Below are 23,776 nucleotides of genomic sequence, written 5' to 3'. Positions count from 1 at the left end.
CTGGGTCGGCCGCGACATAGTCCCACTGGACGGGGACTGGCCCCGCGAGTTAAACGTCTCGCCAGGACGCCTACGACCAGTCGAAAACTGAGTCGCCGCGTCCGTATTGGTCGACAGCCCCCCCACCTCGGTGGAGAGGGGTTCTGTTAGGAGTGGGTGCCCGCCTGTTCCGGTATGGTGAGTAGAATGTTCCCCCTCTCCCCCCTGTCAGGTTTTCGGAATAGATGCGGGCCCCTCTGTGGATGGTCGGACCCTCATATCCCGGGTTCCCCTCTATCCTGTGACACACTTCACATATCTCCCCCTTGCTAGTGTGAGTTGGTGAGTAAGGTATACCACTCCAGGAGGCTTGGTTTGGGAGCTGACAATCTATATGAGTCTGGAAAGCCTGCATTTTAAAAGGACTAAGGAATCCAGGACTGATGTCGGTCAAGGATAGAGACAGGGCGCCGCTGGCGTTACTGTTGAAACAGTCATGCAGAGGGGTGATACTATCAGGCACCTACCTATCGTGCAGCTGCACGGACCGCCATCCCTCCACGGGCCGCACGGAGCCGCCATCCTTCCGCGGGCCGCCATTTTGTCGTAGCCTAATGTCTCCTGTATGGCGGCGGCCATCTTGGATACACCCAGCTACCTCGTGGAGCAGCGGTGGGAGTGTCGGAAGACGTGTAAAGGGGCGGAGCCACCTCCTTTACCCGGGTAAATCGATCCATAAGACTTCCTGTTCTGTAAGGACAGCGCTGAGAGCAGTTCGGTAGAAGCTTATGTGCATCAGGTGGTGAGCCCTTGGGGTCTCTCTCTCTCTCTCTCTGTGGGGGTCCGAAGCAGGTGGCATTGAGGGGCGCTGTTGCGCTGAGGGATTACATACAAAAAAAAAAAAAAGTTTTTTCTTTTGCAATCCTTGTTTGCTGACAGGTGTTCCTGGATTTATCATGGACCCTGCCACACATGTATCCCCACCTGATCCCCTCGAGGTGGCCGCAGGACCCTCCAGTTCTCCACTTACTATTGATGCATTGTCAGCGGTTTTGGAGTCTTTTGTATCCCGGGTGGATGTGGCCTGTCAGTGACGGGGGGCGAAAAAGCGACCCCCGCCTACCCCTATTTCGTCTGACACTTCAGATACAGATTCTGAGCCTGTCGCAGCGGCTGCAGGTCCCTCTTCTGGGGCTAGTGCCTCGTATCCCATCTACTCGGATAGCGAGGAAGACATTTCTGCCTCCGCTATAGCGCAAGATGAAGCGCTGGTAGATGCACTAATTGTGTCTGTGCGGGAAACTTTAAGACTTGAGCTTATACCTACGGAAGCAGTTGATACTGAAATTGCTTTTGGTACTCGCAAGCCTACCAAAATGGCAAAGGTGTTTCCTTTGCCCAAATGTTTTCAAGATATAATTAAGGAAGAATGGGTCCGTCCAAAACAAGCCCCTGGTATTTCCAAACGGATTGCTAGACGCTATCCGTTTGAAGAATCCCTCAATAAATGGACGGTACCACCGTCGGTGGATTCACCGATTTACAGACTAAATAAAGCTACTGTTATCCCGGTGGAGGACGCTCCGTCTTTTCGGGATCCGGTGGACCGTAAAGCGGAATCTATATCCCGCTCTATATTTTCCTTGATAGGGTCAGCCTTAAGGCCAGTATTCACCATTGCTCTGGTTGCACAAACATTGACAGAGTGGACCAAGTTGTTATGCCGAGATCTGGAGGGGAGAAGTCTCCCCCCGGCAGTTTCGGACTTGCTGGAGCAGATGGTACAAGCGCTGCAGTTTGTCTGTGACGCCGCCCTGGACGCCGCTCCATTTAATGGGGCGCGTATCGATCTCGGCGGTGGTCCTTCGGCGTATGCTGTGGTTAAAATGCTGGTCGGCGGATCAAGCTTCCAAAAAAGCTTTGGCTAATCTCCCCTTTCAAGGGGATCGCCTGTTTGGTGCCACCTTGGATGAGATCATCAAGGGTCTCACTGGTGGCAAGAGCACCTTTTTACCACAGGCTACTAAGGGGAAAGGACCTCGTCGCAGACGGGGACCTTCCTTTTCCGCTCATAAAAAGTTTTTTCGCTCCTCTGGGGCGGGCGATAAGGCGAAGTCCTCCAAAGCCCCCCCCCCAGGAGGTTTCAAAGGGCGCTGGTCGGGTAAACAAAGGTCCAGCTCTGCCAGACCTGAAGATAAGACCACTACAGCCTGAAGGTGCGCCCCCACCCATATCTGGGGTGGGGGGACGTCTTCACCGGTTTCCGGACCCATGGCTCTCCAGGATTCCAGACAAATGGGTTCAAGAGGTCATACGGTCGGGATACAAGATCGAGTTTCGATCACTTCCACCGGTGCGGTTCTTCCCTTCCAATATCCGACTATCCCCGGATCGCTTAGAAGCTTTGCGGGGGGCAGTGACGGATTTGATGCAACAAGGAGTGGTGGTCCCCGTTCCTTGGACAGAACGTTTTCAGGGGTTCTATTCGAACCTATTCACAATACCCAGAAAAGAGGGCAAGGTGCGTCCAATTCTGGACTTGAGAGCACTCAATCATTTTGTCCGGGTGCAAAAATTCAAGATGGAGTCCATTCGCACAGTAGTGGCCTCCCTGCATCAGGGGGATTTTCTGGCGTCCATAGACATCAAGGATGCCTATCTTCACATTCCCATTTACACAGGACATCAGCGTTTCCTTCGCTTTTTCGTGGGAGAGAACCATTATCAGTTTGCGGCGTTACCCTTTGGTCTCGCCTCTGCTCTCCGGGTCTTCACAAAGGTTTTGGCCCCAGTCTTGGCGCTGTTGCGACAGCGGGGCATTTCGGTTCTAGGCTACCTAGACGACCTTCTTCTTCGTGCGGAGTCTCCGCAGGCTCTGTTGCTAAACTTGGAGGTCACTATGATCTCTTTGGAAGAGTTCGGGTGGCTAGTGAACCGGCAGAAATCATCCCTGGTCCCCACCAGGAGACTGAACTATCTGGGCCTAACTTTGGATACATCCTTGGCAAAAGTGTTTCTCCCGGCGGAGAAACTCCGGAAGATTCAGTCGACGACTCAGTTATTATTGACCGTCAACTGGCCTTCCCTGCGGACTTGCATGAGGGTCCTGGGACTGATGGTGGCCTCCTTCGAGGCAGTACCGTTTGCCCAGTCTCATACCCGTATTCTTCAAAAGGAGATTCTTCTCAAATGGAACCGGAATCCCGATTCCCTGGACAATCGGATCCGGCTGAGCGAACGGACCAGGGAATCTCTAGTTTGAAAAGTCTATCATCGCACATAGAAGTCTTATATCGCGTGGTGTGAATCACTTGGGTTTCCTCCACGTTCTTACTCGGTGGCCCGAATATTGGCTTTTCTGCAACAGGGGGTTGAGCAGAAACTGGCCTTGAGCACTATCAAGGGTCAGGTTTCAGCATTAACAATCTTTTTTTCAGAAGCCTCTGGCTACTCAGTCCTTGGTGCGGAATTTCATCCAGGGGGTGCGGCACCTGGCTCCTCCGGTGCGCGCCCTTGTCGCCCTGGGATCTTAATTTGGTGTTGTCGGTTCTTCAGAAACCTCCTTTTGAAAATATTAGGGAGATTCCCTTGCTTACTTTATCCCAGAAGGTGGCCTTTTTGGTGGCTATCACTTCTGCACGCAGGGTGTCAGAACTGGCCGCATTGTCCTGTCGTTCCCCATATCTGGTGGTTCATAGGGATAAGGTGGTTCTTCGTCCGAATCCATCCTTCCTTCCTAAGGTGGTTTCAGATTTTCATCTAAATGAGGATATTGTGCTACCTTTCCTGTGTCCTAAGCCCAGTCATCCTCGGGAGTTTGCGTTACACTCCTTGGATGTGGTTCGGGCGATCAGGGTGTACTTGACTACTACGGAATCTTTCTGTAAGACGGATTCACTTTTTGTGATCACGGATGGCCCTAGAAAAGGGTTGCCTGCGTCTGCCGCGACTATCTCTAGATGGATCAGACAGACGGTGGTACAGGCTTATTCGATTAAGGGTCGGGTTCCTCCGTTCCCTGTTAAGGTGCACTCCACTCGGGCGCTTAGTGCTTCCTGGGCCTTCCGCCATCAGGCGTCAGTGGTTCAGGTTTGCAAGGCGGCTACCTGGTCGTCGGTTCATACCTTTACAAAATTTTACAAAGTTGATGTGCTGGCATCGGCAGATGCCTCTTTTGGCCGCAAGGTTCTGCAGGCCGCTGTTTGAGGAGACCGGTGATCTACCTCGAGGGTTTTTTGTTGGGTTTTCAGTTGAGTCTCATCCTTTTGTCCGATGAGCCTTTAAGACTTCTGGTTGGCACCGGTTGGGCCTTCTGGATTGGATTTTGATTTCCGTTATCCCACCCCTCATTTGTGGCACTGCTTTGGGACGTCCCTACTGATATTAATCAAAGAGGACTGCGTCTGTCAATGAGCGACAGAGAAAATTGGATTTTTGACTTACCGTAAAATCCTTTTCTCTTAAGCTCATTGACAGACGCAGTACCCGCCCCTCTATTTTGGAGTTGGGTTGGGTTAAATTCTTTGACACTGCTTTGTTACATAACTGACATCCTGTAGCAGGGAGAGAGATATACCCTCTGGGACTGCCCCTAAGGTGTGGCCAGAACGTTTTTCCTGCCTAGTGTCCTACTCCTGTAGGGGGCAGTATAACCCTACTGATATTAATCAAAGAGGACTGCGTCTGTCAATGAGCTTAAGAGAAAAGGATTTTACGGTAAGTCAAAATCCAATTTTTTTTATTTTTAAACCACCTCACTATCAGCGTGTTTTCTATTTATTTCCAAACAAATTGTGGCAAAAAATAAGATTACCTTAGACTGTCCACTGTGCAAAAAAGTTAATTTTAGAGTCATTCATACAATCCTCCCATTTTTTTAGTATGCTTCATACTAGAAAGTTGGGGAAACTCTTTTTTTTTTTTCTTTAAACAAAAGGCTTTGTTATGAACCACTAAAAATGTTTGTTTAGATTGATTGCTGCAAATCAGGGCAGTCTAGATCATGCCCTATTATGCAGTTTGTGTTGCCCATCAGATTGACACAATAGTATTGGAAAGGCATGACGTTTCAAGGGGCTAATGTATTCTCTATTCAGCGGATGTTCATTGGTGCTTTAATGATGTGTTCATCTCTTAGCCTCGGTTTCCACTAGTGCGGCTACGAAGTCGTGCTACTTCTAGCACGACTTCGTAGCAAAAGTAAACCACGGCTTCAGTTAGACTTGTCCCTCATATATAGAGGGAAGTCGCGCTCAAAAGTAGTACACGATTTACTTTTGAGGTCGCGGCAACTGAAGCCGCGGCAGTGGAAACGTGCCCCATTGAAAACAATGGGTTTTGACTTGCTGTGCGACTTGACATGTGTCAAGTCGCACCGCAAGTCGCACTAGTGGAAACCGAGCCTAAAATGAGCAACTAATTGAATTTTGTTTTTGGCCTAATAAGTAAATGTTGTCATTCAGTTTTTTGTAAAAAAACAAACAAAAAATACCTGTTGTTGGTATTAGTACTCTTGCATGTCAAGTATGAATAAACAAGAAAACTGGAATAATGGAAAGGTATTGCTTTTACGGTCTTTATTGGATTTATGTTTCACAACATATTTGTTTCATTTTTCAGATTCCCTTTTGCAGAAGATAGAAGAATACAGCATTGTAACTCCGATCAGTACAGATTCAGAGGGTAATTTTCTGTCTCATGAAGTGTCAAAAAGGCACAGGGCACGTTATCAAAGGGATGTTCAAGACCTCAACAATAAATCCAGTGATAATAAGATTTATTATAATGTTACTATTTTTGGCAAAGACTTTCATCTAAGGTTAAAGCTGAACTCTAAACTAATTGCACCTGGAGCTACAGTAGAGTGGGAGGAAGATTCCAATGTGCTTGCAATAGATCTTCATAATAAAAACTGCCTGTATGTCGGAGATATAACAAATATGGCCAATACCTCTGTTGCCATTAGCAACTGTGATGGACTGGTAAGTTACATATATTAATAAAAATGACAACTCTACAGTATTAGTGTCATAGAATCCAGAAACCCAAGCTATGCACTTAATTTATTAGTTATTACATACAAGTTTAAAACCATGTATGTTTACTTTTTTTTTAACCACTTTACCACCGGAGGATTTTGCTGTCTTACGTCCAGGCCACTTTTTGCGATTCGGCACTGTGCGACTTTAACTGACAATTGCACGGTCGTGCGATGCCGTACCCAAACAAAATTTACGTCCTTTTTTTCCCACAAACAGAGCTTTCTTTTGGTGGTATTTGATTACCTGTGCTATTTTTTACTTTTTGCGCTATAAACAAAAAAAGAGCGTAAATTTTGAAAAAATAACAATATTTCCAAATTTTTTATATGAAATCCCCCCCCCCCCAAAAAAAAAATGTAAAAATCAACATCTTTTAAAATTTTTGGCCAATTTGTTTTTTGCTACCTATGTTTGGTAAAAAAAATCACAATAAGCGTATTTTAATTGGTTTGCGCAGAAGTTATTGCGTTTACCAACTAAGGGAAAGATTTCTGTCTTTTTTGATGTTTTTTTTTTTTTTTAACGAGTAATGGCGGCGATCTGCGTTTTTTTTTTTTTTTTGTGGGACTGCGACATTGCGGCGGACAGATCGGACCCTTGACTGAAATTTTTGACACTTTTGGGGGTACCAGTGACATTTCTACAGTAATCAGTGCTATAAATATGTACTGTTACTGTAAAAATGACACTGGCAGGGAAGGGGTTAATTTTATTGGAGAGGGAGGGGTTAATGTATGCCTGGTGCTTACTAACGTGTGTGGGGGCTGGTGACTGAGTGACACAGGGACAGATCGCATGTTCAGATATGCTGAACCCTGCAATCTGTCACTGTTTGTCACTTAGGAGATCCGCCCGCTTTGTTTACACAAGCGGGCGGATCTCCAAACTTGATTCCCCGGCGATCGCCGCTGCTCCTCCCCTGGTCTGACTCCCGCTGTGACTGAAAACAGCGGGAGCGAGCGCCGCCCACAAGGGGAGGAGTCCAGCGACGTAGGTGACTGAGTGACACAGGGACAGATCGTATGTTCAGCTATGCTGAACCCTGCAATCTGTCACTGTTTGTCACTTAAGAGACCCGCCCGCTTTGTTTACACAAGCGGGCGGATCTCCAAACTCGATTCCCCGACGATCGGGGAAGAGCAGCGGCGATCGCCACTACTCTTCCCCTGGCCCGACTCCCGCTGTGACTGAAAACAGCGGGAGCGAGCGCCGCCCACAAGGGGAGGAGTCAAACGACGTAGGTCTACGTCGCTGGACAGATTCGAGCCACTTTGCCGCAGTACAGTCCCAGTGACTGGTCAGCAAGTGGTTAATAATTGGCAAATATATTATTTTGATGTGCTTCATGTATATATACATTTGAAGTCTTTTTAAATACAACCCCAATTCCAAAAAAGTTTAAAATCTACATAAAACAGAATTCAATAATTGGCAAATCTCATAAACCCATACCACTTTTTATTCACAATAGAAACTGGGAAAATGTGCGGTCATTTTTTTAAAAATTAATTCAGGATTTCTAATTCAGAATTTTGAAGTGTAAATATCTGGGAACTGAGGAGACCAGTTGCTGGACTTTTGGGAGAGGAATACTGTCCCATTCTTGCCTGATATAGGACTCTAACAGATCTACAGTCCTGGGTCGTCTTTGTTGTATTTTTGTGATATTAAGCCCCCCAAAATGTATTCTATTGCAGTTTATTGATTCTTGATTGTGGTAACTGCATTAGGTTTCAACATTCCAAACACTATACACCGCTCCAGGTAGGTCTGTCACAATCATTCAGCTTCAAGAAATCATGTGCTATTCCGGCTCGTACTGTAGATTATCAGAAAACGGAATGACTGCACACCGACGTACATAGGATCCAAAAGTTTATTTCAAAGGACAAAAAAATCCATAAAAATAAAACACAAGGTGAAGAGTTAGTATTGACAGTTTCTCTTTCGTTCATCAACAGACACAGCGCTCCATAAATCATAAGTAGTGGGTTATATTGCCTCCTCCAGGAGTAGGACTAGACAGAACAAAAAACACCTGGCTATGCACATGGGCCATCCTCAGCTGGTATATAACCCCCCTCTCTGCTATAGTTTAATCTGTCTAGTCAGCAGTAAGGACCTAGGCTTCCGGCTGGGATCTCTGGTCCTAGCAACTTTCTCCTTCTGGGATCTCTGGTCCTACCAACTTTCTCCTTCCTTACGTATTTTTTTTTTTTGGGAGATTTACAATCAACTGTGGAGCGGGGAGACTGGCTGGATAATATAGATTCAGTAGTCCCCCCAGCCCAGCCAGCGCGTGCGTGCAGATGGCAGCTATGCGCTAGGTAGGCTGCGACAATAGCTTCACGGACAGAGGCTGGCCCGCAAGTTAAACGTCTCGCAGGGTCGCATATGACCGGACTTGGGTCTGAGTTGCAGCAGTCCCTTGGCTGACAGCTCCCCTACTTTGGTGGCGAGGAGTTCTGTCTGGAGCATTACACACACCATGGAAGGGTAAGTACAGTCCCCCCTATCCCCTTTTTCTTTGGGGGGGACGTGGGTAACCGCCTCACTGAGCTGGGCTTCCCCCACTCCTTTTCCCCCCTGTCTGGACCTGGAGTCTGGTGGGGATCCCAGGGCAGAGGATGCAGCAGAGACCCTGGGGGTCTCCCCCCGCTATCCCCGCTCTTTAAGGGTCCTGGGATAGCGTGTGTCCCACCCTGGTAGTCTGGAGGGGTCCCAGTGTAGGAGACCCCTTGGTGCATGTCCTGTTGTTTGCAGTGTGGGTATAGTGCAGGAAGTTCCCAGTGCAGAGACCAGTGCAGAATGCACAGCAGAAAAAAGTGTGTGTCATACCTTCGGGGGAGGGGGTCCCCCTTGTAGAGGGTGCAAGAAAAGTCCTGCCAGCATGCTTCAGTGTAGCTGATGGGGGGCCATTCCATTTTCCCTTAGTCTAGCTGGTCCCTGGTTGGTGGCAATCTTTGCGTAGCCAAATGATGTCATGGGGCCATTTTCCCTTAGTCTAACTGGTCACCGTTTGGCGGTCATGTTTGTGGAGCGGATGATGTCCCGAGGATGCTGGAGGACTAAGGCCTCGTGGAGATGCCGAAGCTCCTCCTCTTCCTCCTTAGTTTCCTCTTCCTGTGCCCGAGATATATGAACAAGGATAGCGTCCATGATGATGCTGGGTTTGAATTCTCTGTGCTCCTCTGGTCGGTAGGGTGAGTCTTTGGGGGGTCCCTGTTATATCTATCTCTCTGTTATATCTATTTCTCTCTCTATCTCTATGAGCCTCCCCATGCCTTGGGCGGGATCCTTTAGTGGTGCCAAAAAGATCGTTTTTTGTACTGCAGGGTCACATCTCCCCCACTGACTCCCTCATGGAGATGGCAGGTCCCTTAGAACCCCATGCTTCCCATGATTGCACTGATCATGGTCCTGCAGTCCTTACTGTCCCGGGTGGAAGTGGCGTGTGAGCAAAGGCCCAGGAGGAAGCGTCCCCTGCCTTCCCTTGCTCAGTCTGTCTCATCTGATTCTGAGCCTGATGCGGCCATGGGGGGGCTTAATGTCACACACCCAGATCCATCCGATAGTGAGTATGATCCCTCCATGGTTGCAGCAGCGAATGAAAATGCTGGTAGACGCACTTGTCACTGCAGTACGTGAGACTTTAGAAATGGAGGATTCGGCTGATGTACGCACAAGTCATCTTGCACTCCAAAGGGGTTTCCTTATGTGCCTTATTTTGACAGGTTTTTTTGTAAGGAATGGGAACAACCAAAATTACCCTTTGTGCTCCCCAAACATTGTGATGTACGTTACCCTTTTGAGGAGTCCTTTTTAAAGAAGTGGCTAGTCCACCAGTGGTGGACCCTCCTGTTTCCAGGTTGAATAAAGCAACCATGATCACAGTAGAGGAATCCCCGTCCTTTAAGGACCTGGCTGACAAGAAAATGGAGGCTGAGGCTGTGGCATGTTTGCTATGGCTGGTTCGGCATTGCGGCCAGTCTTTGTCTCAGCCCTGGTGTCTCAGACTCAAACTGAATGGTCAGTTGGTCAGTGGGCTGCAGTTTATTTGTGATGCAGCTTTGGATACAGCTCCTGTGCTGTCTAAACTTTGTTTAAGCGGTGGTGATTAGGTGTGTTCTGTGGCATAAGAATTAGTCCGCAGACCAAGCTCATTGATCTGCCCTTCCAAGGTGATTGCCTGTTTGGGGCTACTCTGGATGACATCATTTAAGGGTATCACAGGGGGGAGGGGGGAAAGAGTACCACAACCCTTTTCCTTTTCCTTCCACAATCAGGAAAGGGAAGGAGACTCGTCGAAGGGGAGGGGGGGCCTCCTCAGCACATTCTTTTGTGCTTCTGGGATGGAGAATAAGGGAAGTGGTTCTTTTCCCCAGGAGGTTCCAAGCAACATTGGTCTGATAAGCCTAGAGCTAGCTTCTCGAGACCCACAGACAAGACCCCTTGAGCATGAAGGTCTGCCCTCACCCATTATTGGGGTAAGGGGCCATCTTCGCTGGTTTCTGGCCCCGTGGAAAAGGTGGTGATGTGCTGCGGGGGCCTCTAGTGTCAGTGTTGGCGCTTCCTCTTCCTTTTTCATGATTCTTGGGGGGGGGGGGGGAGTTTTCTCATTTGTGCACAGTGTGGCTCCGCTTAACCCTTTGTTGGCAATAGAGCCTCTAGAGCGTGTATCACCACCTGACCCACTCCTGGAAGTTGTGGGACCCTCTGAGGTGGATTTGGCCGCCACAGACGAGTCAGCCAACTGGGTCTGCCTCCATGCAAGCTTAGTGCTCTATTTGTGAGGATGAGTCGTCCTCCTCCGCAACCGCGCATGAAAAAGCACTGGTAAATGCCCTAATTGTGTCAGTGCGGGAAACCTTAAAGTTGGAAGACTCAGCTGCGGCTGAGTCGGCGACGCTGGTGCAGTTTGGCAATTGCCTATTTTGATGAGATTGTCACTAGTCAGTGTGGTTTCCCAAAATGCATGGTTGGAATACCTAAGCGCTTTGCTAGGAGATATCCCTTTGAGGAGTCTCTTCTTAAGAAACTGACAGTTCCACCGTTGGTGGACTCTCAGGTTCCCAGGCTAAATAAGGCCACACTTTTGCTGGTGGAGGATTCTTCATCCTTTAAGGATCCCGTGGACAAGAGAGCTGAGGCTCTGGTCCGGTACCTTTTTTCACTGTGGCTTGTTTAGATCGATGTTTGCTATCACCTTGGTATCTCAGACCTTAACAGAAAGGGCAACAATTTTACGCAAGGATCTGGAAGGGAGTCAACACCCTTCTGAGCGGAATCAGTTGATTCAGGGATTACAGTACATTTATGATGCATCTTTGGATGTGGCCCCCTTGGCCGGCAGGGTATCTGTGATGACGGTGATTCTTCGCCACGTGATATGGTTGAAGTACTGGTCAGCCAACCACGGTTCTAAAAATGTGCTGACTGAGCTACCATTTGTATGTGACTGTTTGTTCGGGGCCTCTATGGAAGCGATCATAAGGGTCTTACGGGAGGTAAGAGTACATTACTTCCACTGGGGGGCAAGGAACCTCGTCGTAAACATGGTCCTTTCTTTTTGGCTCACAAGCTTCCCGTTCTTCTGCCTGGATCGCAGGAAAAGGGTTAGAGATCCACCCATAACTTTGCGTGAGGCTCCAAGAGACCCTGAAATGGGTAGTCCAACGCAGGCACTTCTTTTAATGCAGACAAGTCTTCCCCCAGCCTGAAGGGGTGCCCCCACCCACATCTGGGGTGGGGGGGGAAGTTTCCATCTTTTTCTGGATCCGTGGACCCAGCTGTCCTTAATGAGCCATGTCCACGGATCCAGAAAAAGATGAAGACTTCCCCCCCACCCCAGATGTGGGTTGGGCACCCCTTCAGGCTGGGGGAAGGCTTATCTGCGTTAAAAGAAGTGCCTGCATTGGACTTACCCATTTCAGGGTCTCTTGGAGCCTCAGTTGATTCAGTTTGGTTACAAGATCGAATTTCGGTCCTTGCTTCCAGCAAGGTTCTTTCCTTCCAACTTACACCTGTCTCATGAGTGGCTACAGGGCTTCTATGGAGCAGTGTTGGACCTGTTAGCACAAGGAGTTATTGTGCCGGTTCCAGAGTCAGAACATTTTCAAGAATTTTAATAAAATCTGTTTACAGGTCCCAGGAAGGAAGGCAAGGTTTGTCCGATCTTGGATTTCAAGGCTCTGAACCACTTTGTGCGGGTTCAGAAATTTTGGATGAAGTCCATCCACACAGTAGTAGCTTTCCTTCGTCAAGGGGATCTTTTGGCTATCGATTTCAAGGACGCTTACCTTCATATTCCAATATACGTCGGCATCAGCGTTTTCTTCGTTTTGCCATGGGAGAGGAGCACTATCGGTTTGTGCCGTTACCTTTTGGTCTCGCCTCAGCTCCTTAGGTGTTCACAAAGGTTTTGGCTCCAGTTCTGCCCCGGCTACGACAGAAGGGGATTGCGTTACGGGGTTACCTGGACGATCTGCTTCTGCGTGCAGAGTCTTCCTTGGCTCTAGAAGCCAATTTGGACATTACTGTGCAAACTCTACAGGAGTTCGAATTAATTCTAAATTTTCAGAAATCGGCACTGACTCCGTCCACCAAGCTGGACTTCTTGGGTCTGACGCTGGACTCCACATCAGCCCGGGTTTTTCTTCCTCAGGCAAAACTTCTGAAGCTCCAGGATGTGGTTCGGCTCAGCTACTGTTGTCCAACTATCGGTCGTCGCTCAGGACTTGCATGCAACTATTGGGTCTGATGGTTTCCAACTTCGAGGCAGTTCAGTTTTGCGCAGTTTCATACCAGACCTCTGCAAAGGAAGATTCTGACCAAATGGAACAAGGATTCGCTGTCTTTGGACAATCTGATCCTGTTGAGTCGGGGTTCAAGGGAGTCTCTGCTATGGTGACTCTGCTCCCTGGCTTTTCATCTGGGAAAATCTTTTCATCCCCTGTATTGGACCATGATCACCACAGATACCAGTCTGTCCGTATGGGGAGGTGTCTTGGGAGTGTACTCTGCCCAAGGTGTTTGGATTCGAGAGGAGTCCAGGCTGCCGATAAACATCCTGGAAATTCAGCCGATCAGACTTTGTCTCAATGGACGGATCGTTTGCTGGGATGCCCTGTACGGATACAATCGGACAATGCTACAGCTGTGGCACTTGTCAATCATCAAGGGGGCACAAAGAGTGCCCTGGCGGCCTGGAAAGTAACCAGTATCTTGATGTTGGCAGAACTATATGTTCCTGCCCTCTCGGCTGTGCATGTTCCGGGGGTAGTGAATTGGCAAGCAGACTATCTGACGCTGGATCCGGGAGAGTGGTCTCTTCACCCAGAGGTGGTTTCATCAACTGTGCCTTCGGTGGGGGACCCCCGATGTGGACCTGTTGACTTCCTGTGTCAACAAGAAGGTGCAGAGGCTCGTGTCAAGGTCTTGGGATCCTCTGGTCGACGCCACAGACGCTCTGGTGGCCCTTTGGAGTCAGTATCTGCTGATTTATGCCTTTCCTCCAATACAACTTCTGTCAAGACTGCTACGCAGAATCGACGTAGAATTGATTCCAGTCATTCTGGTGGCACCAGACTGGCCTTGCCTGTCAGGGTACGCAGGCAGGGTAATGCTGGTAGCAAACGTCCCTTGGAAACTTCCTCTCAGAGAAGATTGTCTGTCTCAGAGACCAATCTTCCATCCTGCTTTACAGTCCCTGGCTTTAATGGCCTAGCTATTGAAAGCAAGGTGCTGAAGGACAGGGGGCTGTCGGAGTCGGTGATTCCTACGCTGTTAAAAGCTAGGAAATCCACTTCCTAAAGGTTTATCGAGTTTGGAAGGCGTACATTACTTGGTGTGAGTCCTCGGGGCGTTTATCCCCGTTCCTTTTGTGTCTCGCCTGTTGGAGTTTTTACATCTAGGTGTAGCTCAATGTTTGGGTCTGGGCACCATCAAGGGCTGGATTTCCGTTTTGGCCATATTTTTCTAAAGGCCGTTGGTGGGAAAGTCCTTGGTTCACACTTTGGTGCAAAGGCGTTGGCCATCTTGCTCCGTGCTCCGATCCCTGGTGCCTCCGTGAGACCTCAATTTGGTACTGTCGGTGCTTCAAAAGCCCACCTTTGAAAATATTCCAACTTCCTCTGCTGACTCTTTTGCAGTTGCAATCTGTTGCAACCATTTCCAAGTGGATCAGGCAGACGGTGCAGGCCTATTCCATCAAGGGTCAGGTTCCTCCTTTCTCTGTTAAAGCGCATTCTACTCGGGCACTTAGTGCCTCCTGAGCCTTCTGCCATCAGGCTTCAGTGGTTCAGGTGTGCAAGGCGGCTATGTGGTTGTCTTTACACACATTCACAAAGTTTTATGGTGAATGTACTTGCATCTTTGGATGCAGGGTTTGGACCCAAAGTTTTTTGCAGGCTGTGGTTGCAGAGGCTTCCACTTCTTAAGGGTGACATTTTTTTTTTCTGGTGGTTAGCTCCAGTTGTTACTAGTTGAGCCCCTTTTTTTACCTGGTTGGCAATGTTTAGCCTTGTTGGGAATTATGCATATGGCAGGGTTTTCCCATCCCTCATATTGATACTGCTTTGAGACGTCCCAATGGGCTAAAAGAGATGGAGCTGTGTCCGTCAGTGAACAAAAGAGAAAACTGGATTTTTGTCTTACCATAAAATCCTTTTCTCTGAGGTTCACTGATGGACACAGCACCCGCCCCTCTGTTGGGTTGAGTTATGTTCTGGCAATGTTTCTTACAAACTTAAGTTCTATAGCAGGAAATGATGGTATACCCTCTGGGACTGCCTCAGGTTTCTGCCTAGTCCTACTCCTGAAGAGAGAGCAGCATAAAACCCAATGGTCTAGAATACATGGAGCTGTGTCCGTCAGTGAACCTCAGAGAAAAGGATTTTACGGTAAGACAAAAAATCCAGTTTTTCCTTTTTTGGGGCTGCTTTTGGATGTCCCACTAGTTAGGATTTACGGAGCACTGTGTGCGTCGAAGGAAAGCAAAAATTTAATTTTTGTTCTTACCGTGAAATCCATTTCTTTTGATTTTGACAGACACAGCACCCACCCCTCTATGGAGTTTTAATTCTTCTAATACTGCTTGCCACTATACCGATTACCTAGAGCAGAAAGGGGTGTTATATACCAGCTGAGGACGGCCCATTGGTGTAGCCAGGTGTTTTATGTTCTGCCTAGTCCTACTCCTGGAGGAGGCAATATACACACTAGTTATAATTTATGGAGCGCTGTGTCCATCGAACTCCGAGAAATGGATTTTACATTAAGTACAACAATCCCATTATTTCATGTCAATGGGTGACACGGTGTAAAAAATTGTACTTTTGGAACTTTCAGATCCTGTGTACGTTGGTGTGTGGTGATCCAATCTCCATGTCTGGTAGCTGCGTTTTTGCTTAAAGTTTGTTTTTTTTTTTCACCTGTTTGATCCTGCCAGTAAGGTTTTTTTTTTTTTTTTTTTTTTTTTTTTTTTTTCAGCTGACCATGCTGTTCCACAAAATTTAACAGTTAAAGGGTTGAGACAAATCATTTAACACTGACAGTGGAGCTTACGATGGTCAGTTCCTTTATGTAAAACATTCATCCTAAAAGGAAACAAATTGAATTGTTGCTATACAGTAACTGCCTAAAAAGTGTTAGTTGTAATTTGGCTTTAATTTGTTAGTCAAGTCCATCTAAATATGCTAGTGTGTGTAACACTACCCTCTCTCCGGATTGCCAGTGCTGCTATCAGAAGGTGTGTCGATTTTGCTCATCTTCCAGAGTCACCCTAAGGGCTCTTTCACACGGGCGGTCCGATCAGATCCGCCTGTCAGTTTTTTAGGTGGATCTGATCGGATGCCCCATTCAGCCCTATGGAGCAGCGGATGTCAGCGGTGACATGTCCGCTGACACCCGCTGCCATCCGCATCCGATCCTGTCCGTGAAATCCGGACGGATGGAAACCCTATTTTCCATCCGTCCTGGGGATCGGATCGGATGAGAGCGGACAGGCGGTCCGCTCTCATCCGATTCCCCATAGAGAGCAGCGGGGGCTGTGACACCTCCCTTTCCGCACTGCAAGCGGAGACGGAGCTGTCATCCGCTGGCTCAGCGGGGATCGCGGATCGATTCCCGCTGAGCAGCACGGATCCGCCTATGGAGGCGGACCGTGTGAAAGAGCCCTTAGACCCCATTCACACTACCGCGACTTGCTACGGAACCGTTCTAATAGGAGCGACTCAAGTCGCTCCGACTTGGAAAAAAGGTTCCTGTACTACTTCGGGGCGACATCGGAGCGACTTGCATAGACATTCATTATATGAAGTCCGTGCAAGTCACGCCAAAGTCGCGGCCCGAAGTCGTGCCACGGTAGTGTGAACCGGCACTAAGACAAAGTGTGTAACCAAGTAAAAATAATGGGAAAAAAGAAAAATAATGTAGCCACCATATTTAAGGATTGGTAAACTGTAATGTTACATTTTTTTTTTTTTTTGGGGGGGGGGGGTTTCTTCACTGCTTTAATTTTGGCTGTCTGGTTCGACTGGATTACCATCTGTATGGGTTCAGATCAAAGTCTGCCTTTTCCCCTCGGCAAGATAATTTGAATTCACAATCTGGTGGTGAGTGGTTCTGACTTTTTTTAAATTACGGTCTACTTGTTTATATGTTATGCAGTCTGGAGCTCTTCCCATATTTTTTTTATTTGTTTTGGATTAAAGCTACTGAAAGGATTGGACACAGATGTGTAACAGATGTGTAAACTTGGGAAGGAAAAGACTTTTATCTTTGCTTTGCTGTTCAGTATTTTTTATTGTTATTTTAATGTGGTCATAATTAGTTTCATAGGCCTAGTTCTTGCTTTTAGTATGGTTTTCAGATATACACTGAACAAAATTATAAATGGAACACTTTTGTTTTTGCCCCCATTTTTCATGAGCTGAACTCAAAGATCTAAGACTTTTTCTATGTACACAAAAGGCCTAGTTCTCTCAAATATTGTTCACAAATCTGTCTAAATCTTTGTTGTGAGCACTTCTCCTTTGCCAAGATAATCCATTCACCTCACAGGTGTGGCATATCAAGATGCTGATTAGACCGCATGATTATTGCACAGGTGTGCCTTATGCTGGCCATACACCTGCCGAAAAATCGTTTGAAAATCTGTCCGTTTTTTGTTCCAGTTAATGGGCACAAATAGAAAATGGTTTTCAAATTTTGAGAGCCAAAAAATCGAAGGAACAGTTTTGAAAATCTGCCGGCCGAACGATAAACGATAAATTGAAAAGTTAATGTTGTTTCTCGGCCGACCTGTTTGTACTAGGTATATGTGACAAACTGAATTAATTTATGTCCATTGAACGATTTATCTTTCGAAATTCGGCCATTACATGATGGCACGATCATCTGCTCTCACGACTGAGTTTTCGTTTTTCGAAAATGAGTTCTTCCGATATTTCGGCTAGTGTATGACCAGCATAAGGCTGGCCACTATAAAAGGCCACTCTAAAATTTGCAGTTTTATCATGCAGCACAATGCCACAGATGTCGCAAGATTTGAGGGAGCGTGCAATTGGCATTCTTTTTTTTTTAACTGATTTCATGTAAGTGCAATACCTTTACAATAAAATTGCCTGTTTGTACATATTACACTTTTGGCCTGCTCTTGTCCTTCTGAGGTGATGTCATTCCTGCTGGAGATTCAGAGGGGTTCAGGTCTGTTTCCATCTACACTGTCCCTTTATACAAGACTCTGGGAGCCATTATAGGTTGGAGGAATTGAGGGGTATCCTCTTTAATGCGGAGTGCATCCTGATTTTGCTGGCGTTGTTTGACCGCTCTGTAACAGGAGGGTCAGACTTTCTGGTAAGCAGTTTTGGCTGACACTGCTGGGTGATGCTTCTGGATTGGTTTCCTCTCTATAAGGATCTTGGGACATTCACACTTCAAAATGTATGGACTTTCCTTAATTTGCATATATTTTTATATGTACATTTACTATTGGCGCTGCTTCTATTGTATTATTGTTTTTTATGGGATTTCAATCTGCCTACTTAGCTGGCTGCCTCTGTTGTCATAACACTCTTCCTTTTTGTTTGCTTTTTCTTGATTCTAAGCGTGGATATCTCTCTCCCCATTGGAGAGTTACCAGTGGGTTCTTGGTACTACAGAATTTCAAATTTGTAGTAGAACCAAGATCAGGTAGCCAACAAACTAAGGTTGATGCCCTCTCCAGAGTGTAAAGTTTGTTTGCCCAAGGTGCTCAACCCCCCGAGTCTGATAGAGCTCCGGGTGGGACAGATTCCCAATTCTGTGGACCACAGTTTGATGGTCTCTGCCTAGGCCTTGATTAAGGCAGCTGTTCCTAGGTTCCCGAGAGAGTGTGGACGTCTCCAAGTGAGGAAGAACCTGGGAGCAGGGCTGCTTATCTCTGAACCAGAATACAAAATGTTTGCGCTGTAAAGGACACTTACCTTGGGACAAGGACTGTATCAAGCTATGGACATAGTAAGGCTCAACATAGCAATAGTTTACTTTTGATGTTTTATGGCAAGGAGCCTGTTTTTCTGTTTTGAATTTTCCTATGGATTAAACATGATGTTTTTCTAAATAAATTGAGCGTGTTCCTGCTTAGTCTGATCCCCCCCCCCCCCCAAAAAAAAAAAAAAAAAAAAAATATATATATATATATATATATACACACACTGTATGTATGTGTATGTATGTGTGTGTGTGTGTGTGTATATATATATATATATATATATATATATATACATATATATATATATATATATATATATATATATATATATATATATATATATATATATATATATATATATATATATATATATGTGTATACTGTGTGTGTGTGTGTATATGTATATATATATATATATATATATATAATATACACAGTGCCTTGCCAAAGTATTCGGCCCCATTGAACTTTGCGACCTTTTGACACATTTCAGGCTTCAAACATGAAGATATAAAACTGTCATTTTTTGTGAAGAGTCAACAACAAGTGGGACATAATCATGAAGTGGAACGAAATTTATTGGATATTTCAAACTTTTTTAACAAAAAAAAACTGAAAAATTGGGCGTGCAAAATTATTCAGCCCCCTTAAGTTAATACTTTGTAGCGCCACCTTTTGCTGCGATTACAGCTGTAAGTCGCTTGGGGTATATCTCTATCAGTTTTGCACATTGAGAGACTGAAATTTTAGCCCATTCCTCCTTTCAAAACAGCTCGAGCTCAGTGAGGTTGGATGGGGAGCGTTTGTGAACAGCAGTTTTCAGTTCTTTCCACAGATTCTCAATTGGATTCAGGTCTGGACTTTGACTTGGCCATTCTAACACCTGGATATGTTTATTTGTGAACCATTCCATTGTAGATTTTGCTTTATGTTTTGGATCATTGTCTTGTTGGAAGACAAATCTCCGTCCCAGTCTCAGGTCTTTTGCAGACTCCATCAGGTTTTCTTCCAGAATGGTCCTGTATTTGGCTCCATCCATCTTCCCATCAATTTTAACCATCTTCCCTGTCCCTGCTGAAGAAAAGCAGGCCCAAACCATGATGCTGCCACCACCATGTTTGACAGTGGGGATGGTGTGTTCAGGGTGATGAGCTGTGTTGCTTTTACGCCAAACATAACGTTTTGCATTGTTGCCAAAAAGTTTGATTTTCGGTTTCATCTGACCAGAGCACCTTCTTCCACATGTTTGGTGTGTCTCCCAGGTGGCTTGTGGCAAATTTTAAACAACACTTTTTATGGATATCTTTAAGAAATGGCTTTCTTCTTGTCACTCTTCCATAAAGGCCAGATTTGTGCAGTATACGACTGATTGTTGTCCTATGGACAGTCTCCCACCTCAGCTGTAGATCTCTGCAGTTCATCCAGAGTGATCATGGGCCTCTTGGCTGCATCTCTGATCAGTCTTCTCCTTGTATGAGCTGAAAGTTTAGAGGGACGGCCAGGTCTTCGTAGATTTGCAGTGTTCTGATACTCCTTCCATTTCAATATTATCGCTTGCACAGTGCTCCTTGGGATGTTTAAAGCTTGGTAAATCTTTTTGTATCCAAATCCGGCTTTAAACTTCTCCACATCAGTATCTCAGACCTGCCTGGTGTGTTCCTTGTTCTTCATGATGCACTCTGCGCTTTAAACGGACCTCTGAGACTATCACAGTGCAGGTGCATTTATACAGGGACTTGATTAAACACAGGTGGATTCTATTTATCATTAGTCATGTAGGTCAACATTGGATCATTCAGAGATCCTCACTGAACTTCTGGAGAGAGTTTGCTGCACTAAAAGTAAAGGGGCTAAATAATTTTGCATGCCCAATTTTTCAGTTTTTTATTTAACAAAGTTTGAAATATCCAATAAATGTCGTTCAAATTCATGATTGTGTCCCACTTCTTGTTGATTCTTCACAAAAGATTACAGTTTTATATTTTTATGTTTGAAGCCTGAAATGTGGCAAAAGGTCGCAAAGTTCAAGGGGGCCGAATACTTTTGCAAGGCACTGTATATATATTTATATATATAATATTAGGGATTGACCGATTGTCCGCAAAGCCGATATGCTCTCTCCCCGATATATCGGAATCGGCCCCGAGGTTACCGATATTGCTGATATTTCAGGAAAGTGCTTGTAGCGGAGTGGTGCCTGCAGCTAGAGGCATCACCTCGGTACCAGCGTCCATAGCCGGTGGTCGGCTGTCTTGTAATGAATACCGAAGCGGCAGATCGTCCGTCTTCCGCGGCTCGCCTGGGTCTCCTGCACGGCCGCCGAAGAGAAGACCCGATCAAAGCTGCTTTAGGCTCTGATCGGGTCTCCATGTAAAAACCCGGAAGTGATGTCATGACATCACTTCCGGGTACTCGGCAACAAATTTTAAAAAATTACAGCATTCAAAACAGCCAAACTTGGTGTTTTGAATGCTTTTAAGTGCTGAGGAGGGGTTTGGGGTCTCTTCTGGGATTAGATGCATGTCTGACGCTTGTAGAAATATCTAAAGCTTTTAGGAGCTTTTACAGGAGTCAAGCTCTTGGGCAGTAACCCATTTCATTGGCCAGAATAAATAGTTTATTTTGGCCATTGAAATTAATTAATGCTCAAGCACTAGTGTTTAGGTGTGTTTTGCAGCTTTTAGTTGTGTCAGGCGTTTTTCCTGCCCAAACTGCTGCTCCTGGATGCACTGGCAGTGTTTTTTTTTTTTTTTCTCATGCCTTTTAAACCCTCTAAAAGCCTCTGCCACTAAAAGCTTCTAAAAGCCATAGTATGCATGGACACATACAGAATCATAACATGAAGAAGCATTTTTAAGCTGTAAAAAAAAAAAGAAAAAAAAAAAAGCCTGGCGCTGCTAAAAGCGACAGGAAAAAAACACCCTGTGTGCTTGAGGCCTAACACTCGTACTGAAGCTAAATACAAAACCTTTTTTTTCCTACCTAAAAAAAATGTCCCTAACAATGCCACAAACTGACACTAACACTGCCCCCAGCTTCCACTAATACTGCCACAACAGACATTTATATGGCCACTAATTGACACACTGTAAGGGGGGATGTGAAGGGGACTGGGGTGAAAGTAAGGGGGTGTGTGAAGGGGACTGTGGTGCAAGTAAGGGGAGGCTGTGAAAGGGACAGAAATGTAAGTAATGGGAGCTGTAAAGTAGACTGGAGTACAGGGAAGGGAGGCTGGGAAGGGTACTGCGATGTAAGGAAGGGGGTGGGGGGCTGTGCTGGAGACTGGGATGCAGCTAGGGGGGCTGTGAAGGGGACTGGGATGCAAGTAAGGAAGGGCTGTGAAAGGGGCTGAGATGCAAGAAGGGTGGGATTGTAAAGGAGACTGGGGTACAAGGAAAGGGGGCTGTGAAGGGGACCGGGGTGCAAGTATGGGGGGGGGGGCTGTGAAGGTAACTGGGATACAAGTAAGAAGGGGCTGTAAAGCACTGGGGTGCTTTTCCAAGGAAGGAAGGGAGGCTGTGATGTGAAGGGGTGACAGAGGACACTGATGTGAAGGGGAGGGGGACTGTGATTGAGGTGGGGGCCAAGGACACTGATGTAAAAGGGAAGGTCTGTAATGTAACGAGGGGGGCTGTGATGTAATGGGGGGGGGGCAGAGGACATTGAAGTAAAGAAAGGGCTGTGATGTAAAAGGGGGCTGTATAGTAATGGGGGTACTGTGATGTGAAGAGGGATGTGATGTAAAGGGGAGGACTGATGACACTGATGTAAAGTGGAAACTGTAATGTAAGGGGGTGGGGCTGTGATATGGAGGATCCGAGCCATAGCACAAACACGAGACTCGGACCTCGGCTTGATGAACATTTTATTGGCTGGACGTCATTGAATTCTAATTCAATACCCCTGAATTATAGGCAGGTCTGCAAAAAAAACAAAAAAACAAAAAAAAAAAAAACAGGACCTTTCCAGTTCATGGCGCCTTGAAAGACTTGGGGGGTGGTGGGGTTATTTCTAAAGGCAAATCCACTGTAGATCTGAAGGGGGGACATGCAAGGAAAATACAAAACAGCATTTTTGCTTACACGTGCTTGGATGATAGAAATCGGCTTCCTCTCATTTCAGATCTTCCTCTCAGATCTATAGCGACTGCGCTTGACTGGATTTGCCTTTAGTAAATAAACCCACTGATTCTCTGGGAATGGAAAGAACCGGAAAATAGTTTGTTTTTTTTTATCCCAAAAAATTTAAAGAAATTATTTCCTTTTAGGGAAGAGGACACCGGCTTATGGAATAAATGCCCCAAACTTGCATTTATCCCCTGCACCTCATTATCGCAACTCCTCCTTATCGAAAGTGTCCAAAAAATCCAAACTGTCCTTTGAAGATGCTGGAGTTCTGAAGGACCCTATGGATAGGAAGGCTAACTAAAATGAGCATGCTCAGTGAACTTCAAACAAACACTGGTCACTACTTGCGTGGCAAGAACTCTAGACCTCTGGTTAAAGCAGTTGCGCTTACTGCTGGAAAGTGACACCCCAAAGGATAAAATTTTGGACAACCTTACTACTCTTAATAAAGCAGTAGCTTACATCGCGGGTGCCTTTACGGAATTGGCTAAATTGACGGCCAGATCCATGGCACTAATGAAGCTAGAAGAGAGCTTTAGCCTTAATCATGGCGTGGGGACGTTGATTCAAAATTGTGTGCGCTTCCATTTTCAGGGGAACTTTTGTTCAGGAAAGAGATGGAGTCAGTCCTGGAGAGCACAGAAGATAAAAAATAGGTATTCCTCATTCCAAGAAAACCAACAGTGAAAAATAATTTTTGTCCCTTTTTAGGCGTCCAAGTTAAAGATCCTAGCAAGCGAGAACAGTACAGAAGATGGCAATACAACAGAGGGAGTGGGAGGAAAACCCTTTTTTTTTCTCTTTCGTTCATTGACCGATACAGCTCCATATTCTTCTTAACCATTGGGTTATGCTGCCCCCTACAGGAGTAGGACACTAAGCAGGAAAAGTCTTTACCACGCCTATGGGGCAGTCCCTGGGGGTATACACCCACTCGCTTTGCTCTAGGCCTTGTTTTTTTCTGCCTAGTTCAGGAGTGGGACTTACTGGAATTTCGGTCCTAGCATGTTTTTTATGTAAAAAGGGAACCTTGTGTCTAAATTTTATTTTTTTAGTTAGTTATGTTCTTGAGAGAACTACAATCAACAGCCGGACTGGGCTATGGACTGGATATTCTAGATCCTTATGACCTCCCAGTCTGAAATAACAAAAATGTG

At 46.2% G+C, this 23,776-nt stretch overlaps 1 protein-coding gene across 1 annotated transcript in view; it reads left to right on the top strand.

Annotated features, from left to right (window-relative positions):
* Positions 1-23,776, top strand: part of LOC309554127 (A disintegrin and metalloproteinase with thrombospondin motifs 2-like) — a gene marked incomplete at its 5' end in the record, with an annotated part of 1,497,034 nt that overhangs the window by 112,960 nt on the left and 1,360,298 nt on the right. The window contains one exon of the mRNA XM_082255680.1: positions 5,599-5,960. Coding sequence (XP_082111806.1) covers positions 5,599-5,960 — 362 coding nt within the window. The remainder of the gene's footprint in view (positions 1-5,598; positions 5,961-23,776) is intronic.

Source organism: Pelophylax lessonae, assembly GCF_965119305.1.
Source record: "Pelophylax lessonae genome assembly, chromosome: 4".
NCBI classification, from domain to species: domain Eukaryota; kingdom Metazoa; phylum Chordata; class Amphibia; order Anura; family Ranidae; genus Pelophylax; species Pelophylax lessonae.
This window is presented reverse-complemented; position numbering and strand designations above follow the sequence as displayed.